This window comes from Loxodonta africana, chromosome 3 (genome assembly GCF_030014295.1).
Source record: "Loxodonta africana isolate mLoxAfr1 chromosome 3, mLoxAfr1.hap2, whole genome shotgun sequence".
Taxonomy (NCBI): domain Eukaryota; kingdom Metazoa; phylum Chordata; class Mammalia; order Proboscidea; family Elephantidae; genus Loxodonta; species Loxodonta africana.
In genome coordinates this window covers 136,734,582-136,755,355 of record NC_087344.1, presented here as the reverse complement: position 1 = coordinate 136,755,355, position 20,774 = coordinate 136,734,582, and the positions used below count along the sequence as shown (strand labels likewise).

Below are 20,774 nucleotides of genomic sequence, written 5' to 3'. Positions count from 1 at the left end.
CCATCTCATAACTGGTTTATGATATAAGGGAGTGTAAACTAATCTTTGTAGAAGTTTCAGAGATGAGATGGTAGCTCAAATTAATAGAAAAATTTTGTCTGGTTGTTGGTTTTGACACAGTGGAAATTTTAACATGTCCAAGGGAAATATATTTCCCTACATTGTCCATAACCTAATAGAGCGCTTCCCTATAAATAAAGAAATGCCTGATTCATGCATTTGACAAAGGAGAGAAAGCAGTAAATAATACTGCACAGTTAGCACTCAATAATAATAGTTATTATTTTTATACTCTAAATTTCTGTATTATTATAGAGGAATTTCTACTTGTTATTTGAAGTCGTTTGTTCCCCTTCCAAGATTTTCTTTAGATGGTATAAACAAACAAATAGCTCAAAGCAGAATGTGTTCCTAAGGAGAAAATAGCCTCTTGTGTAATACAGTGGGAGAGGTGCTAAGAAATATCCTTGATTTGAACTATCTCCTCAACTTTTTTTTTTTTTCCTCAACTTAGAACAAGTTTGATAAATGAAATTCCAGCATTATATATATATATTTTTACTATATGTTAAAGCATTTAAAATGCAAATATACTTGGCAGGAAAAAGATAACAGAAGATAATACATTGCGTTATTGTGCACTAGCTTATTAGATCCTCTCTGAGTTAGAACTGGATGAAAACAGTACGGCAGCCACAGTGATACCTCAGTCTGATCCTCCTTCCAGAAAGAGGGTGTCATTCGGTTGCTAGGAGAGCAGTTAGCTGTACGTCTCCACCTGAAATGCCTTTGGATTTTCCATAGGGTTGAAGCAGAGGCCTTCCTGGGAAGTCCCCAGCCAATGACTGAGCATGACATGAATACTAGGGCTTGGTCATTTTTGCTCAATGTGGGCTCCTCTAATGGATAATCTTTACTCAAGGTTGGCTGAGATTTTGTCAGATCTGAATTGCATTCTGAGACTTACCCTATCCAATCTTGCTTCTTCCTTCTTTATGGTTCACAAGTGTTACCCAACCCTTCAATGCCCCTCTTACCTCCTAAATCTATCTGAGCTTCTGTTTTCTTGAGGATCCTGCCTGACAAAGTAGTTTAAGTAAGCAGGTGGTAAGATGGATTTTCCATCACTCATCTGTAAATTTGTCATACTGTGGTGGCTTGCATGTTGCTATGATGCTGGAAGCTATACCATCAGTATTTCAAATGCCAGCAGGGTCATCCATGGGGGATGAGTTTCTGCAGAGCTTCCAGACAAAGACAGACTAGGAAGAAAAGTCCAATGATCTACTTCTTAAAAGTAGCTAATGAAAACCTATGTATCACAATAGGACACTGTCTGACTTGCTTACTTTGGATCATCAGAAGGGATCAATCACTAGAGGAGGACATTATATTTGGTAAAGTCGAGGGCCAGTGAGGATAAGAGGGAGCCTCAATGAGATGGATTGGCACAACAGCCACAACGATGGACTCAAACATACCAGTGATTGTGAGGATGATGCAGGAGCAGGCAAGGTTTTGTTCTGATGCTGTTGTTGTTGTTAGGTGCCGTCGAGTCGGTTCCGACTCATAGCAACCCTATGCACAAAAGAATGAAACACCACCCGGTCCTGGGCCATCCTTACAATCATTGTTATGCTCGAGCTCATTATTGCAGCCACTGTGTCAATCCACCTAGTTGAGGGTCTTCCTCTTTTCCACTGACCCTGTACTCCACCCAGTGTGATGTCCTTCTCCAGGGACTGATCCCTCCTGACAACATGTCCAAAGTATGTAAGACGCAGTTCTGTTAGGTCACCCTAAGTTGAGTCAACTCAATGGCAACTACTGATCTACCTACCTATCTATCTACCTACCTACCTATCTATCTGATATGGAGTTTGGAGACTGGTCCATCCCATGTGAAATGTGGAGCACGTATAGTCCACCAGATAACAATCCAATTGCTAAAACTCATCAGTAGTAACATGGCAGAATATTCTGGTAGGAGTAGGGTGATCAACTAATTTTGTTTTGCAGGAAACTAGGTCCCAGAAACTACCTCAGTTTCTGGGATGTTGAGGTGGTTGGTCACCCTAGGTGGGAGGAATGCTTTGATCTATTCAATGACATAGGCATTTGGGAACAATGCCTAAAAGGATAATAAAATTGGCTAACTCTTATTAACTTTTGTTGGTGTATCTACAGAGGGAAAATAAAAATCTGAGGGTAGTTAACAATTAAAAACTAAATGGGAAAGCAAGCTTAAACTTCTTGGGTAGCTTACAAAGAGCCCTTTCATCCAGCAGTGTGAGAGCAGAAAAAACTGAAGATTAAACTCTTGACATGACAGTTAATAGTAAGAGAATCTTCAAAGATGACTGAATGCCCAACCCAGGCAAGTCTGTTATGCCAAGGTCAGGATCATGCTTGGGAAAATCTAAGACCTTGGCTTATGGGATGGGGCTATCTGGGTGGATGTGCCTAAAGATTTTGGTTCCTTGATACTCCTCTGATCCCTCAGAGCCTTCAGATGTGGCTCACTGCTACCCATTAGTACTCTGCGGCATCACCCCGTGCCAGAAAACACTCGCATAGGGTAGAAAGAGGCCTCTTCTCCACAAAACAACAGCCCCCCCTCCCCACAATCTGCCCACGCCTCCTGTCCTGGCTCCCAGGCCAAAAATTAGGGCTAAATTGCCCACGGATGTGATGAACCTAATAAGAGAGGAAAGGGACTCTACCTGAAAAGAGCTGTAGTAATTAGCCAGCATGTACCAGCAGCTGCCACTGGAGAATTATGGGGCTGGATTTTGAGGGCTGTTGACCAAGGAGACTGAAACACAGACAGGATGAGGGAGAGTTTGTAGGCATGCGGGTTCTATTCTGGGATATGGGATTTAACACTCTAGCAAGGCCTCAGAGGGTGATGCAAACTCTCTGCAAGGCTGGTTCCTAAAAGCCGGGAAAAGGTGATGGCTCTCCTTGAACAAAGATGAAATGCCTGACTTGCCTTGGCAGATGGTACAGAAAGGAATTAAATGGCTCACAGAAGTGGGCATGCTGGAGTGGATATATCATGTCAGGCCCAAAGACCCAGAAGATGATTATGTACCACAGGAGGCCCAGTGGTCACACTCTTCACCAAGGCATCAGGAGTGAGCAGGCAAAAGAAGGATACAAACATCACTCCAAAGCTCAGTGATGGTTCTCCTCTCTGGCCAGGGCTGATGACAAGAGGCTGTCACAGTGCTGGGCTCCTTAATACCCATGGAAACCCTGAAGAAATAGAAGCCACTTGCCAGTGCTTAACCATCAGAAGCTAGGCTGTTTTAATCATCATTAATACACAGTCAGAGTGACAGTCAAGCAGGTCTGATCCACTGGAATTTTGCAGATGGTTCTAGAATATAGCATCCAGAACTGACTCAACAGCAACAGGTTTTTTGTTGTTGTTAGGGCAAAATATGAGGTATTGGTGGTTCAGTGGTATAATTCTTGCCTTCCATGACGGAGTCCTGGGTTCAATTCCCAGCCAATGCATCTGATACTTAACCAGCACCCACCTGTCAATGGCGGATTGTCTCTTGCTATGATGCCAAAAAACTTTTAGTGGACCTTCCAGACTAAGAAAGACTAGGAAGAAAGGCCTGTCGATTTGCTTCTGAAAATCAGCCAGTGAAAATCCTATGGATCACAATGGTCTGATTTGCAACCAACCATGGGGACAGAGAACGATCAGGCAGGGGCCGACTCAATGGCAACTACCAACAACAACGACAGGGAAAAATAGAGGACAATCAATGAGAGTACTGCATAATACACATAATCACAAGAAAACAACAATGCTGCAGGTTATGGTGGATGACTCCGTAAAAATTAGAATCCTTTGCCCAGTTACCAGACTTGACTGAAGCTCACTGACTGAAGAGGTGGCAGGTACCCAGAGGGAAGGGCCCTGCAATACTACAGGAAGTATATACTCTGACAGTTCCCCTAGTCCCTCCCCAAAAGGACCTAGGACCATTTACTCAGGTGACTGGGGGGAACGAAAATTCCCAGACATGTAAGGACTATTGGACACGGGGTCTAAGTTGATAACTGATTCTTGAGATCTGAATTAGTGTCACCAAGGCCTTCTGTAAGAGTAGGGCACGTGAGAGGCAGGTAAAAGGTGGAGTCCAGGCTCACAGAGGAAATACTAGTTCTGCAAACACATCCGATGGTCATCTTTCCTATCTGTGAACATACAAATGAGTCTTCTAATACTTGGCAGGTGGGGTCTTCCCCATATTGGGGAATTCAAGTGGGAGCTTCTGAAGCTGTATCCTCCTAATCCTACCAAGAGAGTAAATGAAAAACAATACTGAGTTAGGGGAGGGGAGATTTAGTGCCACCCTTTAGGATCTCAAAAATGCAGGTCTGATAGTCCTCTCCTATCTCCCTTTAATTCATCTATCTGGATGGATTCTGAAGAATGACTATAGACTACTAAATCTTCAACCAAGCAGCAGTGACCACTGATGTGTCGAATGTTTTCTTTTCTATCCCAATCAAGAAAGAGGATGAGAAGTAGTTCACATTCACATGGGACAGACAACTACACATACCACAGTTTGTGTCAGGCTATATTAACTTTCCCGCTCTCTGCCACAGCATAGTTATGTTATAATAGATACATATCTCTGCCATAACATAGATCTCAGAAGAGATCTGAATAGTTTGTATATCTCACAGACTATTATATTGATCTATTGCATCAAAGACATTATTCTGGTCAGGCAAGATGAACAAGAGATGACTAGTATACTGGAGGCCTTGGTTATAAGGTCTTGGAAGATAAAGACTGTAAGATTCAGGGGCCTGTGATATTAATAAACTTTTTAGAGATCCAGTGTTGAGGGGCATGCTAAGCTATTCCATCTGTCTCAGTCATTTAGTGCTGCTATAACAGAAATACCACAAGTGGATGGCTTTAACAAAGAGAAATTTATTTCTTCACAATAAAGTAGGCTATAAGTCCAAATTCAGGGCATCACCTCCAGGGGAAGGCTTTCTCTCTCCTTTGGCATTCTCATCAATCTTCCCCTGGACTAGAAGCTTCGCTGCACAGAGACCCCAGGTCCAAAGGATGCGCTCTGCTCCCGGCATTGCTTTCTTGGTGGTATGAGGTCCCCAACTCTCTGCCTGTTTCCCTTTTCTTTTATATCTTGTAAGATAAAAGGTGGTGCAAGCCACACTCCAGAGGAACTCCCTTTACAATGGATCAGGGATGTGACCTTAGTAAGGGTGTTACAATCCCACCCTACTCCTCTTTAACATAAAGCTATAATCACAAAATGGAGGACAACCACACAATACTGGGAATAATGGCCTAACCAAGTTGAAAGACACAATTCAATCCATGCCTCCATCCAAAGTAAAAGACTAATGACTGGGTCTTGCATCCTCTACCACAAAGAAGGAAGCACAGTACCAATTAGGACTCTTTGGGTTCTCCAGGCAGCATGTAGGAATATTGCTCTGGTCCATATACCAGGTGGCATGAAAAACTGCCAGCTTAGTGGGGTCTGGAGCAGGAAAAGACTCTATTAGGTACAGGCTGAGGGACAAGCAGCCCTGCTACTTTGGCCATATGATCCAGCAGACCCTGTGGTGCTTAGGTGTCCATGGTAGAAAAACACAGAATGTGGTGGTGATTATGACAAGCCGCAATGGGAGAATCACAACTCAGACCTCTAGAGTTCGGGGGGAGGGGTGGTGGTGGCAAGGCCATGTCACCTGCAGCAGAGAATTACGTGTTTTCTGAAATCTGACCTGATCATGTTATTGGTCCTGACAGAGCTGGAATGCTTAACCACGGGACATCAAATTACCAGGCATTCGGAACTGCCGACTATAAACTCGATAGATATTGCCTAAAGGTCCCTGGGCGGCACAATCGGTTTGCCTGAAACTAGAAATCAAAAGGTTGGAGGTTCAAATCCACCTAGTAAAACCAGAAAACAAAGTCCTAGTGATCCGCTTTTATAGGATTATAGCCGCTGAAAACCTGTGGAGCACAGTTCTACACTGAAGCACATGAGGTTGCCGTAAGTTGGAACCCATTCAACCGCAGTAAATTTGGTTTTTGGGTTTCAGCAGTATTGCCTCCCATGGCGCTCTAATCAGCTATAAGCACTGCCAGTGCTAGTTAGGCTATTACGCAGCCAGTTATTACACACTGTAAAGACATTAAAGATAACTTAGAAGTTGTTATTTTAAAAGCAATTAAAGTTATTTAACACCTCAAATCATGTGCAGAATATACATAAAATATTAAAGATTAAGTGTCATAAGAATAAAATATGCATTCACTTAAAATCAAAGTACAATTACCATCCAATAATCAAGACCATTTATATTATTTTTAGTATTTGAGCTACTTGACCACTTGGAAAATAAGACTTCTTGAGTGTACTCTTTTCCAAGAAATGTTTCTAATTTATATTACATAAAATTCAATCAAACTCAACTCACAAGTCCTCTTAATCTACTGTGTGTAAAGCACTGCACTCTGAAGATAATTCAAAACGTGGCTGACACATCCCAACGTAAAAGACCGAATACTGGCTTTGGAGTCACACTGATCCTGACCTGGGTCACATTCCTCCATCTAACACATACTAGCTGAATGACCTTAGAGAAGTTAATTAGCTTCTCTTATCCTCAGTTTTAGGAGTCCTGGTGGTGCAATGGTTAAGTGCTCAGCTGAAACCAAAAGGTCAGCAGTTCAAAGCTGCTGCCTACCAGCAGCTTTGTGGGAGACAAGTCCTTGGCAGTCTGCTCCTATGATGATTAACCAAAACAAAACAAAAAACATTGCCCTCGAGTCAACTCCAATTTATAGTGTCTCTGCAGGACAGAGGTGAACTGTCCCACAGTGTTTCCAGTGCTATAAAACTTTACAGAAGCAGACTACCACATCTTTCTCCCATGAAGCTGCTTGTGGGTTCAAACCACCGACTTTTTGGAAACCTTGGGGAGCAGTTCTACTCTGTTCTATAGGGTTGCTATGAGTCAGATCAGCTCGACGAAACACAACAACATCCTCAGTTTTAGCAGTCCCTAGGTGGCACAAATGGTTAAGCGTTTGGCTACTAACTGAAAGGTTAGCAGTTCAGATCCACTCAGAGGTGCCTTGAAAGAAAGGCCTGATGAGCTACTTCAAAATCAGTCATCGAAAACCCTATGGAGCACAGTTGTACCTGACACACATGGGGTCGCCACGAGTCAAAATCAACTCCGTGGCAACTGGCACTGGCATGATGCTGGGCAACAGTTACTTTTCAATAAGTTGTAGCTGGAGAAAAGACGGTTCAAGTGCAACAGCTGTTTACTGAATACTGCAGTTGAGCCCAGAGACTTGGCTAAGGTTAGCCATAACTTCTAAGCAAGCTGATGACGGTTAGAAACCTTGAGGTCTACGTCCAAGCACTGGCTCTAGGTCTAGGTATGAAACACTTCCAGCTTTGCAGACAGCTTCAATCTGTACTCACCCTGCAATGGCTCAGGCTCTTGGCAGCTCCGAGTCCAAGCTCATCCCATTCCTCCAAAACTATGAATTTCATTTCATCTGACTCTCATGTCATCAGCACTGGGGATCCGAATCTTAGGGAAAGCAGCTGAGTTCAAATCCTCCTCATTTCATCTCTGAGATTCTGTGACGATCTCCTTAAAATACTTTTAATCTCTTTCCTTCTTTTATTTTCAATTTTGGTAAATATATACGTAACAAAACATTTATTCTTTCAACATTTTTTAGCATGTATAATCCAGTGACATTTAATTATGTCCATGTTGTTCAGTTATCACCACTATCCATTTCCAAACTTTTCCATCCCTCTTAACAGAAGCTCAGAGTCTGCTAAGCAACAAGTTCCCCTTTCTCGCTCCCTCCTGCCTGCCCCCGATAACCTCTAAGAAACTTTGGTCTCTATATGTTTGCTTATTCTAGATATTTCACAGAAATAGGATGAAATAATATTTGCCTTTTAGTTTCTTCCTTCTGTAATTCTTTACCCTCTACCAGACTATCATTTTAAGTCCAGAAAAAGTTTATCAGTATGTTCATGAAGCATTCTAGATATTCAATAAATATTTATGAAATTGAATTAATTATAATCATTCTAAAGCACTGATATTGAAATGTCATTTTTTGGTTCTGTATTGCTTATTAATTTAAATCATGAAGGTTGGTTTACAAGTTTGTCTGATTTATTTACTCTTGCTAATCCTTAAATCCACAACTCCCCAAATATTTCTCCCTCCCCCCCACTTTGAGGACCTCCTCATTCTTTTGGTACAGTGGTTAAGAGCTATGATGAACTACCACCAAAAGGTAAGTAGTTTGAAACCACCAGCCGCTCCCTGAAAACCCTGTGGGGCAGTTCTACTCTGTCCTATAGGGTTGCCATGAGTCAGAATTGATTTAATGGCAACAGGTTTGGTGTTTTTTGGTCATTCCATTTTAGTTGTAGCTACTGTTTCTTGCCCCTGCCGGTGCTCATGTCCTCCCCCTTACCTGGAATGCCTTTTCTTTTACCGTACGTTAATAATAATAGTACCAAACAACAACAACAAACTCACTGCCATTGAGTAGATTCCGACTCATAGCAACCCTATAGGACAGAGTAGAACTGCCCCATTGGGCTTCCAAAGAGCGACCGGTAGATTCGAACTGCTGACCTTTTGGTTAGCAGCCAAGCTCTTAACCACTGCGTGACCAGCGTTCCATATTAATAATAATAGTACTCCATCTAAAACTTAATTATGTTCTACCCTCAAGGCAGGCATCCCCAGGTGGCACAAATGGTTAAATGCCCCAGTTGGTTCAAATCCACTCAGAGGTGCCTTAGAAGACAGGCCTGGGGACCTGATTCCAGAAGGTCACAGCCTTGAAAACCCTACGGAGCAGTTCTGTTCTGCACACATGGGGTTGCCATGAGTTGGAATCAATTCCACGGCAACTAACAACAACAACATGCTCAGGACTGGTTTATCCATTACATAAAGTAGGCACAGTACCTACAGCCCATGATACTTCCAGGGACCCACAAAAATGCATTAATTTCTTTCAAACTCGGAGGGAAAAAAATGAACTTTAAGGTTGAAGAAAATGTTTTAATATACAGTATTTATACATTTCATTTATAGCAGTAGAGTTGTAAAACATAGCTTTCAATATTTTTTTATGGAGGAAGAGCCCATGGATGCCCAAGTGCCTAGGGCCCACAAAAGTCATCATGCAGCTGTGACTACCTTCTGTTTTCTTGTAACAGTAAGGCCTGTTTTCCTAATTAGAATGTGTGAGACACTGTCAACAGTTCCGAAGCGGAAGTTTCCTAACACCTAAGAAACCCCAGGCATATTAATGGAGTTCTGTGACATATTCTCAATATTTCAAAAAGCTCAATAGAATAGCATATTTACCCATAATAAGCCCACATGCACTAACTAAAATGTCAATGCTCTTTGCTTTTGGCTGGAGCCATATCATATCTGTTAGCAATATTGGTGATCTCATGCTGCACAGTGGGTATGCTAAGTTGTTGAAAACACAGGAAACTTCTGGGATGCGATGGAGAAGCAAACACCATTTTAAAGCTACATGTCAGTCACAGAATACCCAAATATGCCATTTACAGAGGCCAGGTCAAAAACTAGGCTAAGGATACGGAGTATCCACATGTCCTTAATCATTTACTTAAGTGCTTGTTTTCATCCCAGTCATTTTACTAATTGTATGCGTGCAATTTCAAAACAGCATTATTATATTTTTACTATTATGGACTTCTGTTAAATATCTGACCTGAGTTGGGATGAGAAAGTCATAATATATTAGGTAGAAGATTTAAAAATATGGCATTCATGGAGGAGTGTGGAGGCAGGGGGAGAAGGTAAATAATAAGAGGGGTAGTGAAAAATCTTGGAATCTGATGGGTACTTCACAGACATCGTTTGTATCTTCCTCCACCCCTTACCAATAACACTTAACTGAAGGTTGGGAAGAAAAATGTCAATCAACTAACAATGGTGGCCATACCACCAGTAGTCACAGGAATAGTACAGCAGTCCCATCAAGAGTGGAAGTTCAATAAATACTTTTTGAATATTACCTAGTAGACGCTTAATCAAATTTGCTGATTTAAAATGTAGAGCACTGGGACCCAATACATTTTAGGCTTAAATTACTCTTGCTGGAGCAGGGAAGATTTAGAAGAATGGTTTTGTCATGGCAGAAGTAGATTTCATCAGTGCAGTGAAGACAACTATATGAAGGCAGCCCCGAGCTTTTCTTTTGACCCACTCTCACTTTTTCTTTTTTACACACGTTCCCCAAAACACAATTCCTGACCAGCTTCATAAAATCAACTGCTACAACTAAACTGGAATGCATTCCCCAAACTATAACCCCAGAAGGAGGTTCTGCTCATGACCTATATAAAACCAAAAACTAAACCCATTGCAATCGAGTCCATTCCAACTCATAGTGACCCTATAGAACAGAGTAGAACTGCCCCATAGAGTTTCCAAGGGGTGCCTGGTGGATTTCAACTCCCAACCTTTGGTTAACAGCTGTAGCACTTGACTATGCCACCAGGGTTTCCATGACCAACAAAGAATTAGGTAAAAAGTTGCTAAATGGGGGAGAAGCAAACAGACATCAGTAGATTGTGTTCATTTAACCCTTGTCTCAGCAGCCTGTGAGCAATGGATACTGCACATGGGATGGTCTAAGAGTTGTGTGGGAAGTTGAGAATAGGATGATGTAAATCAATGGGCACCAAAGAGGGGGAGGTAAAAGGAAAATGCTATTTTAGAGCTTTCCACTAATATTCTGGGAAAAGACTGTGGTAAATGAATTCCTTAATGTCCCCAAATTTCTCCTCTCCCAGGATATTCCCTTCTTGACATCTGACTCTGATGTCTCTTCCATCTATAGGTGGAGTTTATTCTTCTATCCCTATCAATCCGGGCTGGCCTAGTGACTTGCTTGGGCCAAAAGAATACTGGAAGAGTGACACTAAACAAGTTTAGGAGCCTGTTACAGATTGAACCGTGTCCACCAAAAATATGTGTATCAATTTGGCTATGATTCCCAGTATTGTATGATTGTCCACCATTTTGCCATCTGATGTGATTTTTCTATGTGTTGTAAATCGTATCTCTGTGATATTAATGAGGTGGGATTAGTGGCAGTTATGTTAATGAGGCAGGACTCAACCTACAAGATTAGATTGTGTTTTAAGTCAATCTCTTTTGAGATATAAAACAGAGAAGCGAGCAGAGAGATAGGGGAACCCCATACACCAAGCAAACAGTGCCGGGAGCAAAGCATGCCCTTTGAACCTGGGTTTCCTGCAATGAAGAAGCTCCTAGACTAAGGGAAGACTGACAAGGACCTTCCTCCAGAGCTGACAGGGAGAGAAAGGCTTCCCCTGGAGCTGACACCCTGAATTCTGACTTCTAGTCCACCAGACTGACAGCAAATACATTTCTGTTTGTTAAAGCCATCCACTTGTGGTGTTTCTGTTATAGCAGTACTAGATGACTAAGACAGAGCCTAACCAAAGAAACCAGACCTGTTGCCATAGAGTCGATTCTAACTCATAGCGTCCATATAGGAGAGAGTAGAACTGCCCCATAGGATTTCCAGGAGCATCTGGTGGATTCAAACTGCTGACCTTTTGGTTAACAGCCAAGCTCTTAACCACTGTGTCACCAGGGCTCCTTTGGAAGCCCTTTAGAAGCCTACTAGGCCTAAATAAGCCTTGCAGCTTGGGCTTTTGCTGTCTTAGAGTACTAGCCTGAAACAGTAATCAGAGAAGACCTGTGACAAAGACCTGGCAGAGTGAGAGAGGCCCAGCTATCTGAGCTGTTCCAAATGATCCTGGCCCCCAGCTGAATGGTAGCACAAGAGTGAGGCAAGGCTTGACTAGCAGGAAAACCACAAGTCAACCCAAAGAATCCTAGGAATAAAATATTGTTACTATTTTGAGCTTTAGGTGGTTTACTATACAGCAATAAATAATGGAAACAGAGGCTAGCAAATGTAACTCACCCTTTCTTTCTTTTTTTTTTTTTTCATATTTTCAGGAAATCTGAGGTCAGAGTTGGAAGTGGTATAAAGAGATGATTTTATGTCTTCCTAGTTCAAGAGTTTATGAAGTTAAGTGGAAAGTCATCAATCACGATTTCTCATTATAAACTTTGAAGTTCATTTAGTTTTAACTGGAAAATACTTCACCTAGTTTATATGAAAAGAAATACAACAAAGCTAAATTTAGATATTATTCTAATGTAACTTAACACTGAACTATAAATTTGATGGTTTGAGGGTTAAATACCCTTCAGAATTTTTTTCTGGGAAACGAACAGCATTTGCAAAAATAGGCATAGGGATTTTTTTTTCCCTGAAAGGTTCTCAGTAAAGTAAGGGAGAACTGTGTGATCAAATTATTCCCAAAGCTTTAATTAAAATGAGATGTTAAGGGAATGTTTAAGTTCCTTGATTTCATTTACTAATCCACAAAGAGAAGTAGGAGGAAAGTATGCCTCAATTCTTATTCACATCCCTCATAACAGGGTTCATGTATTTTTATTTATGTGTTTTCATATGTTTATAACCCCTACAGCAAAAAAAAAAAAAAAAAAAATACACACACACACACAAATCCATTGCCACTGAGTCAATTCCAACTCATAGTGACCCTATAGGACAGAGTAGAACCCCATAGGTTTTCCAAGGTTAGCAGTTGAGCACTTAACCACTGAGCCACCAGGGTGTTCTCACCATATATATGTATGTATGTATAAGCCATAAACAGCCATAAATCCATTTCCACAGAGAATATTGACTGTATGGCTGTTTTCCCCTATTTACCTACTCATCAAAGTTCTGCAGGCATTTCATGTGACTGCTTTAGTCTGAAAAACCCCAACGTTTCAAATATAAAGTTTTCCCAAGGTGTCTCTAGTGAAGCTGGGGAGAAATATATTTGTATGTAGGTTCAAATATAACGGCAAAACTTAACTGTAAAGCCTACAGTTCCAGCAGGAGTTATATTCAGAGTTGCCATAGCAGCCACCCACAGTCACACACACAAAGGGGTGGTGGGGAAAAAGAGAAAAAGCAGTTACCAGAGAAAAGAATCTATTGTTAACAAGACAGAGGTACTCATCAACGTAATTACAAGCAGGAATCCTGACTGTTGGTCAGAACCACTGTTTAATGATAGATTTCTGAGAGTTAGAGTGTTTTTTAAATGTTTTTCCTCTAAAGGGGTCTACCATCTGCACCCTTGGCTTTAACCTTTATTAAAAAAAAAAAAAAAATTTTTTTTTTTTTTTTTTTTTTTTTTTTAAGGATGTTGATATTACATGGCGGGGGAGGGAATACAGCTCACCATCAGGGCTAATATGATGTCATATTTTCTCTCTTTGGAACATATGGAATCATTGTAGTCAATAACATTTCTGGTTCTACGGGTCTGAGCAAGTTACTTCACTGCCTAAGAGTCCTCACCTGTAAAATGGGTACAACATTAGTTGGTACCTACTTCAAAGAGTTATTATGAGGATTAAATTAATACAATTATTAGATTACCCATAACAAATAAATCTGAATAATGAATAAGAATTGGTTATTAAGTAGAATTAAATAAATTATAAAACCGAAGAACTTACTTCCTGATGCATAGTAAACACTCAGTATAATAGTAGTAGCAATAGTAGTAATACAGTGACACCTGGGAGAGCCAGAACTTGATGGGGCTGCCTTGTTTTTCCAAGTTTTCTGCCTTTGACAGGGTGCAGTCTTACCACTTTTCTATCCCCCATTTTAGTGGAAAAAATTTGAGTTTTCCTTCTCTGACAGGTTTCTGCCTTACACAGGTTCTGGCATTTGCGGGGTTTACTGTAGTAGCATCTCTAAGTCTTTAGTACAGAGTAGGAGTCCCTGGGTGGTGCAAATAGTTAATGTGCTTGGCTGGTAACTGGAGAGTTGGCGGGCCAAGTCCACCCAGAAGAACCTCAGAAGAAAGGCCTAGAAATCTACTTCTGAAAAATCAGCCATTGAAAACCCTATGGAGCACAGTTCCACTCTGACACACATGGGTTTGTCCTGGGTCAGAGTTGGCTCAATGACAATTGGTTAGAACAATATGGCTTATTATTCAGAAGCCACTGATACAAATGTTTTCAGGTGGCTAACAGACTAGGTGTACGTCAGAGGTGTTAAGATTCTTCCACTGCATAAAAGGAAATGCCCTCCTCTGTAACAATGCCTTTGAAAACACTACTTGGGCAGAATAAAAAGGCAATTTACTGCGATCACCAAACCCTGGTTATACAGAAAAAGCTATCATCTATTCATGCTAAGTATTCATGTAACAAGCCTTTGAGGCAGAAAGTAATCTGGGATTTGTCTCAGGTCATTGGCTTGATCAGGTATGTATATGCAGATATATTTCCATGTATATCTAGATACAAATATAAACATCAGACTTAGATGTGATGACAATCAATGGTTAAGTGTTTTGAGACTTCTGATTCACTCAAGTTTTAAATCTTCATTTTAAGGCTGAGTGCTTCATAGTCTGGTAGACGTGAAACATGTAATCTAGCAACTTAGTGGATAGGAAAAATTCATGGCCAGATATGCCTGGGTTAGCAGATTTCCTAGCACGCATAGGGGTACCTTAGAAAATGAAGAAGAAAGCAAACTGAGCTAAAGAAATCAAGGGAAATGAGAGGAACGGAGTTGGGGAGCACAGTAAGAAGGTTAGGAGGGAGCTGTGACAGACAAATTTTACAAAATTTCAAAAACAGTGGAAGAGAAAATGATTGGGAAGGCATTTGATCCTTAACTCTGTAAACATTTTCCTGATGAAATTTTTAGAAGTCCAGACAATAAGGAATAGTGTTACTTAGCTTAGAAACTTTACAAAAGTTAAAGAGCATGCCCTTTGGTCCTCTAAAATTATTCTACCATTGTAACTGTTATATAAAATGGTATATTTCTCCACCTAAACTCCCTTTCTCTTTTAGTAATCTTTATTTCCAATCTCAAGCAGAGGTGTAACAGGACACTGCTATATTTTTTTGTTGCTTTTAGTGACAACCTGATATTATTGCACTGGAAACATTTCAAATAGTTCTTTGGGGGCAAAGAAAATCCCAAATTTTTCAAAGTATTAGAAATGATCAAATTTGGTTTCAAAGTGATCCTAAATTTTTACAAATCCCTTGCCAATTAGCTGAAATCAGAACAAAGTAGCTATTGGCACCTCTGGAATAGAGAATCTAAAAAGCCATTTAAAGTCTCTGTACTTTTTATTGGAGTTTACAGATAAGCCTGCAGGGCATACTTCTGGAATCCAACTCTATAGTTGCAAGGCAAGATCCCAGGATTGGAGAAAAAGGCTGATAACAAATGTTGGGGTCCAGAGCTGCCTGCCAAGTCTGCCTTTCTCTCTCTCACGTAGGTAATACGTCAGCTGTGACCACTCCACCTCATGTGGGGTGCACTTGGGGCCTGGCTCTTACCATTAAAATTATGACAAATACTTAGGAATATAGAAAAAATATAATTTAGAAGGCTGTTTTGGATAATTCTTTGAGAATGGAATTAAATTATATTTCTAAATTACATTTTTCCTTATATTTTTGGGAGATACCGGGTAGTGCTCAACTACTAAAGAAAAGATCGACAGGTCAAACCCATCCAGAGACGCCTCCAAGGAAAGGCCTGGTGTTCTGCTCTTTGGAAACCCAATGGAGTACAGTCCTACTCTATAGCACATGGGGTCGTCATGAGTGGGAACTGATTCCATGACAACTGGTTTGGTTTTACTGGCTGAGGAATTATGATGATGTAGTTACCGATAATAAAAGAGCCTTCTAGAAAAAGACTGGCCCCTGTTCCACCCCCATCAGGGCATATTAGAGCTTACAGCTTGAGTAGGCCACTAAGAGAAAAAAAAACCCGTTGCCGCTGAGTTGATTCTGATTCATAGAGATCCTACAGGACAGATTAGAACTGGGTAATTCTCTTAATTGCGCTGTTACAAGTTCATGGGGAATGCCACAGGACAAATTTGTTTCCATTTAATCCTCTTTAATATAAAGACAAACACAGTCTCAAATAGAAATGCTAATGGTATCTTTTCTAATACAACCAGCTACCCACACATAATCCCATGAGAGTCAACTGCCTTAATTCACAGTACAGTTATTAAAAATAAATTAAATGGCCTACAGAAGGCTGTTCATGTACTATAAGTGACTTTCATTACAGTAGGAAAAAAATCATTTCCACATTTGAAGAAATTAAAAAATACAGAACAAGATAATTTTATAATCCTTACTTACTGCCAGATACATAGCTGCATAGACACTGAGAGCTGCTTCTTTGGATGGAAATGTTTTCCTTGCTCTCATGATGAGATCTGGGTTACCAGTACAGGCCTCTTCACCACTGATGAACTGTGTATACTGCTGACATCCAAGCGCTGTATAGTTGGGCTTACACAGGGCAAGAAAATGTGGAGCCAGATTTCCTGTAACTACTTGTCCAGCATTTACAAAGATATCTGTAGCAAATAGTCCAAACGTATAAATTCCTGAGGAAGAAAACAAATAATTTTAACTCTTCGTTTTTTGTATTTCTGTTTACAGTAAACCAACATGGAAATATTTTAGAAATGACAAAAATATTCCCTACATACATACATGCATACGTATGGTGGCTTCTATTTCACTCCTTCCCAGCTCCGTCCTTAGCTTTCAGGAGTTGTGGGAGTGCTAAATTATTCAACATATTGAGCTGTCTACCACTGGCTACATTTTTATGCATGGCAGGTTTATAACAATATAAAAGAAGAAAATATATTCTAATACTATGTTTGAGAAATGCACTTGAAACATGGAAACATGTTTCCCAAGAAGGAAAGTTCTAATAACGTTCTACTAATGTTAGCAGTCTTTATTTTTTCCCTATTTTTGAAAATATTTTTAATCTAATTAACATAAAGCAAAGCAGTTGTCCCCTTTTCATTTGTGCCTCTTAAGCCCACCCAGACAGATTTTAACTCTGCAGGAGGTGCTAATTAGCTGTAAAATCCAATACTATCAGTTTTCATGTAAATATGGAAAATCTGAGGTAAAGCAGAATGTTTCAGATCACTCACTCCCTACTTTGCCTTCAGAAACATATTTCTAAAAGCTTCGGAAACCAAAAAAAAAAAAAAAAAACCAATTGCCATTGAGTTGATTCAGACTCATAGTGACCCTATAGGACAGAGTAGAGTGCCCCATAGATTTTCCAAGGAGCACCTGGTGGATTCAAACTGCTGACCTTTTGGTTAGCAGCCATAGCACTTAACCACGACGCCACCAGGGTTTCCATAATAGCTAGTAATTTAGTCCCACCTTATCGTTTTTAAGGATTGGCCACCTTCACATAATTTATTAAATTTAGAGCAATTCTGAAAACAATAAGGCAATCAAAATGATAAAATTTCAATTATTTTACAGTATTAAAACATATTTGGTTTGGTTATCTTACCCAGTGCCGTCAAAATTTAGAACATTTTTTTTCTCCTTTGTAAAGAACTTACCAATTTATTTGAATATGGAGAACATTTTCTAAATTTAATATGTTATTACTGTCAAAATTATTTTCCTACTGAGGCAAAATGAAATTTTTTGGCATCATTTTCAATTAAACTTACAGATATAACCTTCAAGGATATAGTACCAATGTAAAGAAATTCATTTTCTTATCATTTTGTGAAATGAAAGTCCATCAGGACCCTTTAAAACTAAACCAAAATGATACTTCCCAAAATAGGTAGTTTAATAAAATATTACCTAATTCTAATAATGAGATATTTTTCTTCTTAGCCAGATGTTTCTGGTTAGTGTGCTTGCTAAGCCTTTAGATCATTACTGACTTTGTATAGGAAATCATGGGGAAATTTGTGAAGGACGGGATAGTTTTCCAGTATTAGATGCATGGCCATTCTTTTAATTTTCAGAATATTATGTGAGATTTTAAAAGGTTCATGCACGCAAACCTGCACACAGGAAAACTCTATGCTAACCAAATGGCTATGAAAGAGACATTAGTTCTACCTTTATCTAAAAATTTTAAAAGGGAACAATAAAAAGCCCTTTCTTTATCAGCATTCCGTGAGTCATACAAGTAAATGTTATCAAAAGCAGAAATTTGGGAGAGTCAGAGAAATAGAAGCAGTGAGCTCATTAAAATGTCAATGTATGCAACCTCTCTTTCCAAAATGTCATGGTCAAACGTGGGAACCTAAATTACAAGTCTTCTTCATTTTCACTCCTTTGAAATCTAGGCTAAGATGTACTCATTTCATTTAACTAAGCTGTTCCTTTTTTCTAGTGTAATAGGTTTTCCTGTTTAAAATAGAGTGAAATATCTGATAAGAATACTGAAATATCTCTTGATACACGTAAAGCTCCCAAATGTGCTTTAGAATTAAAATGTCAGCGCATCAGGCCCAAGGCCAATATTTTAGTTGACTACAAAGATAATAAATTAAAGTGAGATCCCAGGAGTGTATTCACTCTGCTGACCTCAAGAATAAAGTCACTATAAAAAGCGATGCTCTATTATGCTGTAATGTTTTGCTTACAAGCTTCCATTTTAACAAACTAGAAACACCCAAGTCACGATTAAAAAAAGGGTTGTTGTTGTTTTGTGTGTGCCATCGAGTCAATTTCAACTCCTTTTTTTTTTTTTTTTAGTGACCCCGTAGGACAGAGAACTGCCCCACAGGGTTTCCAAGGAGTGGCTGGTGGATTGGAAATGCCGACCTTTTGGTTAGCAGCCAAGCTCTTAACCACTGTACCACCAGGGCTCCCCCCTCAAAAAAAAAGGTATAAGAAATAAATCAAGCACTCCCTAATGTTTTACAAAATCATATAAGAAACGTGTAGCTACTTAAAAGCACGCTTGGTTTTGTACCATACATATGCAAATGCAGAGAAATATTTTAAATAAAAAAGGCACAATATAATCTGTTTAACAGAATTTAGGAAAGCTTCAATTCAATAAAATATTATTATTTCTTATATTATGTTATTGTTTATTTTATAAGTAAATAACTTTAATGCAAAGAGAAGGAGCCCTGGCAGTACAGTGGTTAAGTGCCTGGCTGCTAAACAAAAGGTTGGTGGTTCGAACCCACCAGCCACTCCACGGGAGAATGATGTGGCATTCTGCTTCTGTAAAGATCACAGCTTTGGAAACCCTATGGGGCAGTTCTCCTCTGGCTTATAGGGCTGCTATGAGTCGGAATCAACTCGAGGACAACGGGTTAGTGCAAAGAGAAATGAGTCAAAGACACAGTATTGGTACATGTGAAAAATGAATTTTTTAAGGTTTCACCTAAAAGTTATCCTTTCAAACAGGATAGATGAGGGCTTTGGAGATGTATAACTTGATGGTCTTATTCAGAGAGATCTAAAGATATGATGACATTTAGTCAGTCTTCAATGGGTTTATATATTGATTAGGTGATGTATGCATAATATCCTCATGGTCTTCATCTGGATTCTATTAATACGAGAAACATAGTGAAAGCTCACAATACTCTTCATGTGTTTCTTAGATACTGATGAGAATTCATCTCAAATATTATTTATAATGTAAAAATATACTCATTTGTATCTGATAAATTCAGGAAACACAAATTCATGTTAAATTTATTGCATCAGTTTAAAAAAACTGTCTTAGTCAAGTTTCTATTGAATTGAGATGATTTTCAATAATTCAGTAATGTTCAATATTTATTAGTGCTGAAATATGAGTTTGAAAGTTAAATTATCAGTGACTCTTTTCCTCTAGTAAAATCACCCACACTTTTTTTTGTCTACATAAAAAATAGTCCAGAAGCAGTGCATGGAGTACTATATTTGGTTATTAGTGATACATTTCTTCTACTTGCCAAGACATTTTTCTTGCACTTCATGATGTTCAATATCCTACCTGGAATATCATTTTCCCCCAAAACACTGCTTCTGAAATTTCATAAACAGAGTAAGTACCTTCTTTTAATTAGGGTAATTGTTAGTTTTTAAAAGAATATTAAATATCCAAATGTGGTATTCTTTCTTCCTTAAAATAATGTGGAAATGACATCCTTAAGTGGGGTCTTACAACGTCAAAGAGGAAGTAGTACATAATACTTATTCTTTAAACCAAATTGACACATTTCAAAGGAAAGGAAATCTAATATTTGCATACATTAAAATGCTGGTACAATACTGGTTAGCTTATACATAAACATTTTTCCAACAATAAAAACAATTTAATGAATACATACCAAGAAATCGGACCGTTCGACGCACCAGTGGGTTTATATAGCAACAGTCTCCAGTTAAAATAGTTTTTTCCTGGTTTTCAAAATCTCTTGTGGCTAGTTGTAGGCAAAACACAGCAGTTTCTCCAACTATTATCTTGCAAGAAAATATAAGGTTAAAGAATATTAGAATTTAACCAGGATAAATATAGACTATTTTTATTTTTAAAAAATAAGGTCCTTTGAATGGCAACTATCTCAGCGTAAAGCCAAGATATATTTACTTAATCAGACCTTCTTATTATAACCTTGTTCCTATGTATATAACCCATATTTCTGTCAATTTAAAGGCTATTGATAAATTATGAATAAAATAGGTTATAACATTTTTGCTTTCTAGAAGTTTCCACTGAAAAATAA

The 20,774-nt window shown here is 39.2% G+C and overlaps 1 protein-coding gene across 2 annotated transcripts in view; it reads right to left on the bottom strand.

Annotated features, from left to right (window-relative positions):
* PLPPR5 (phospholipid phosphatase related 5) overlaps positions 1-20,774 on the bottom strand; it is a 158,991-nt gene that overhangs the window by 69,870 nt on the left and 68,347 nt on the right. For both annotated transcript variants that reach the window (XM_010598082.2, XM_003418440.3), the window contains exons 2-3: positions 20,379-20,511; positions 16,393-16,643 (exon numbers count right to left, since the gene is read on the bottom strand). In XM_010598082.2, the coding sequence (XP_010596384.1) occupies positions 16,393-16,643; positions 20,379-20,511 (384 nt within the window). The remainder of the gene's footprint in view (positions 1-16,392; positions 16,644-20,378; positions 20,512-20,774) is intronic.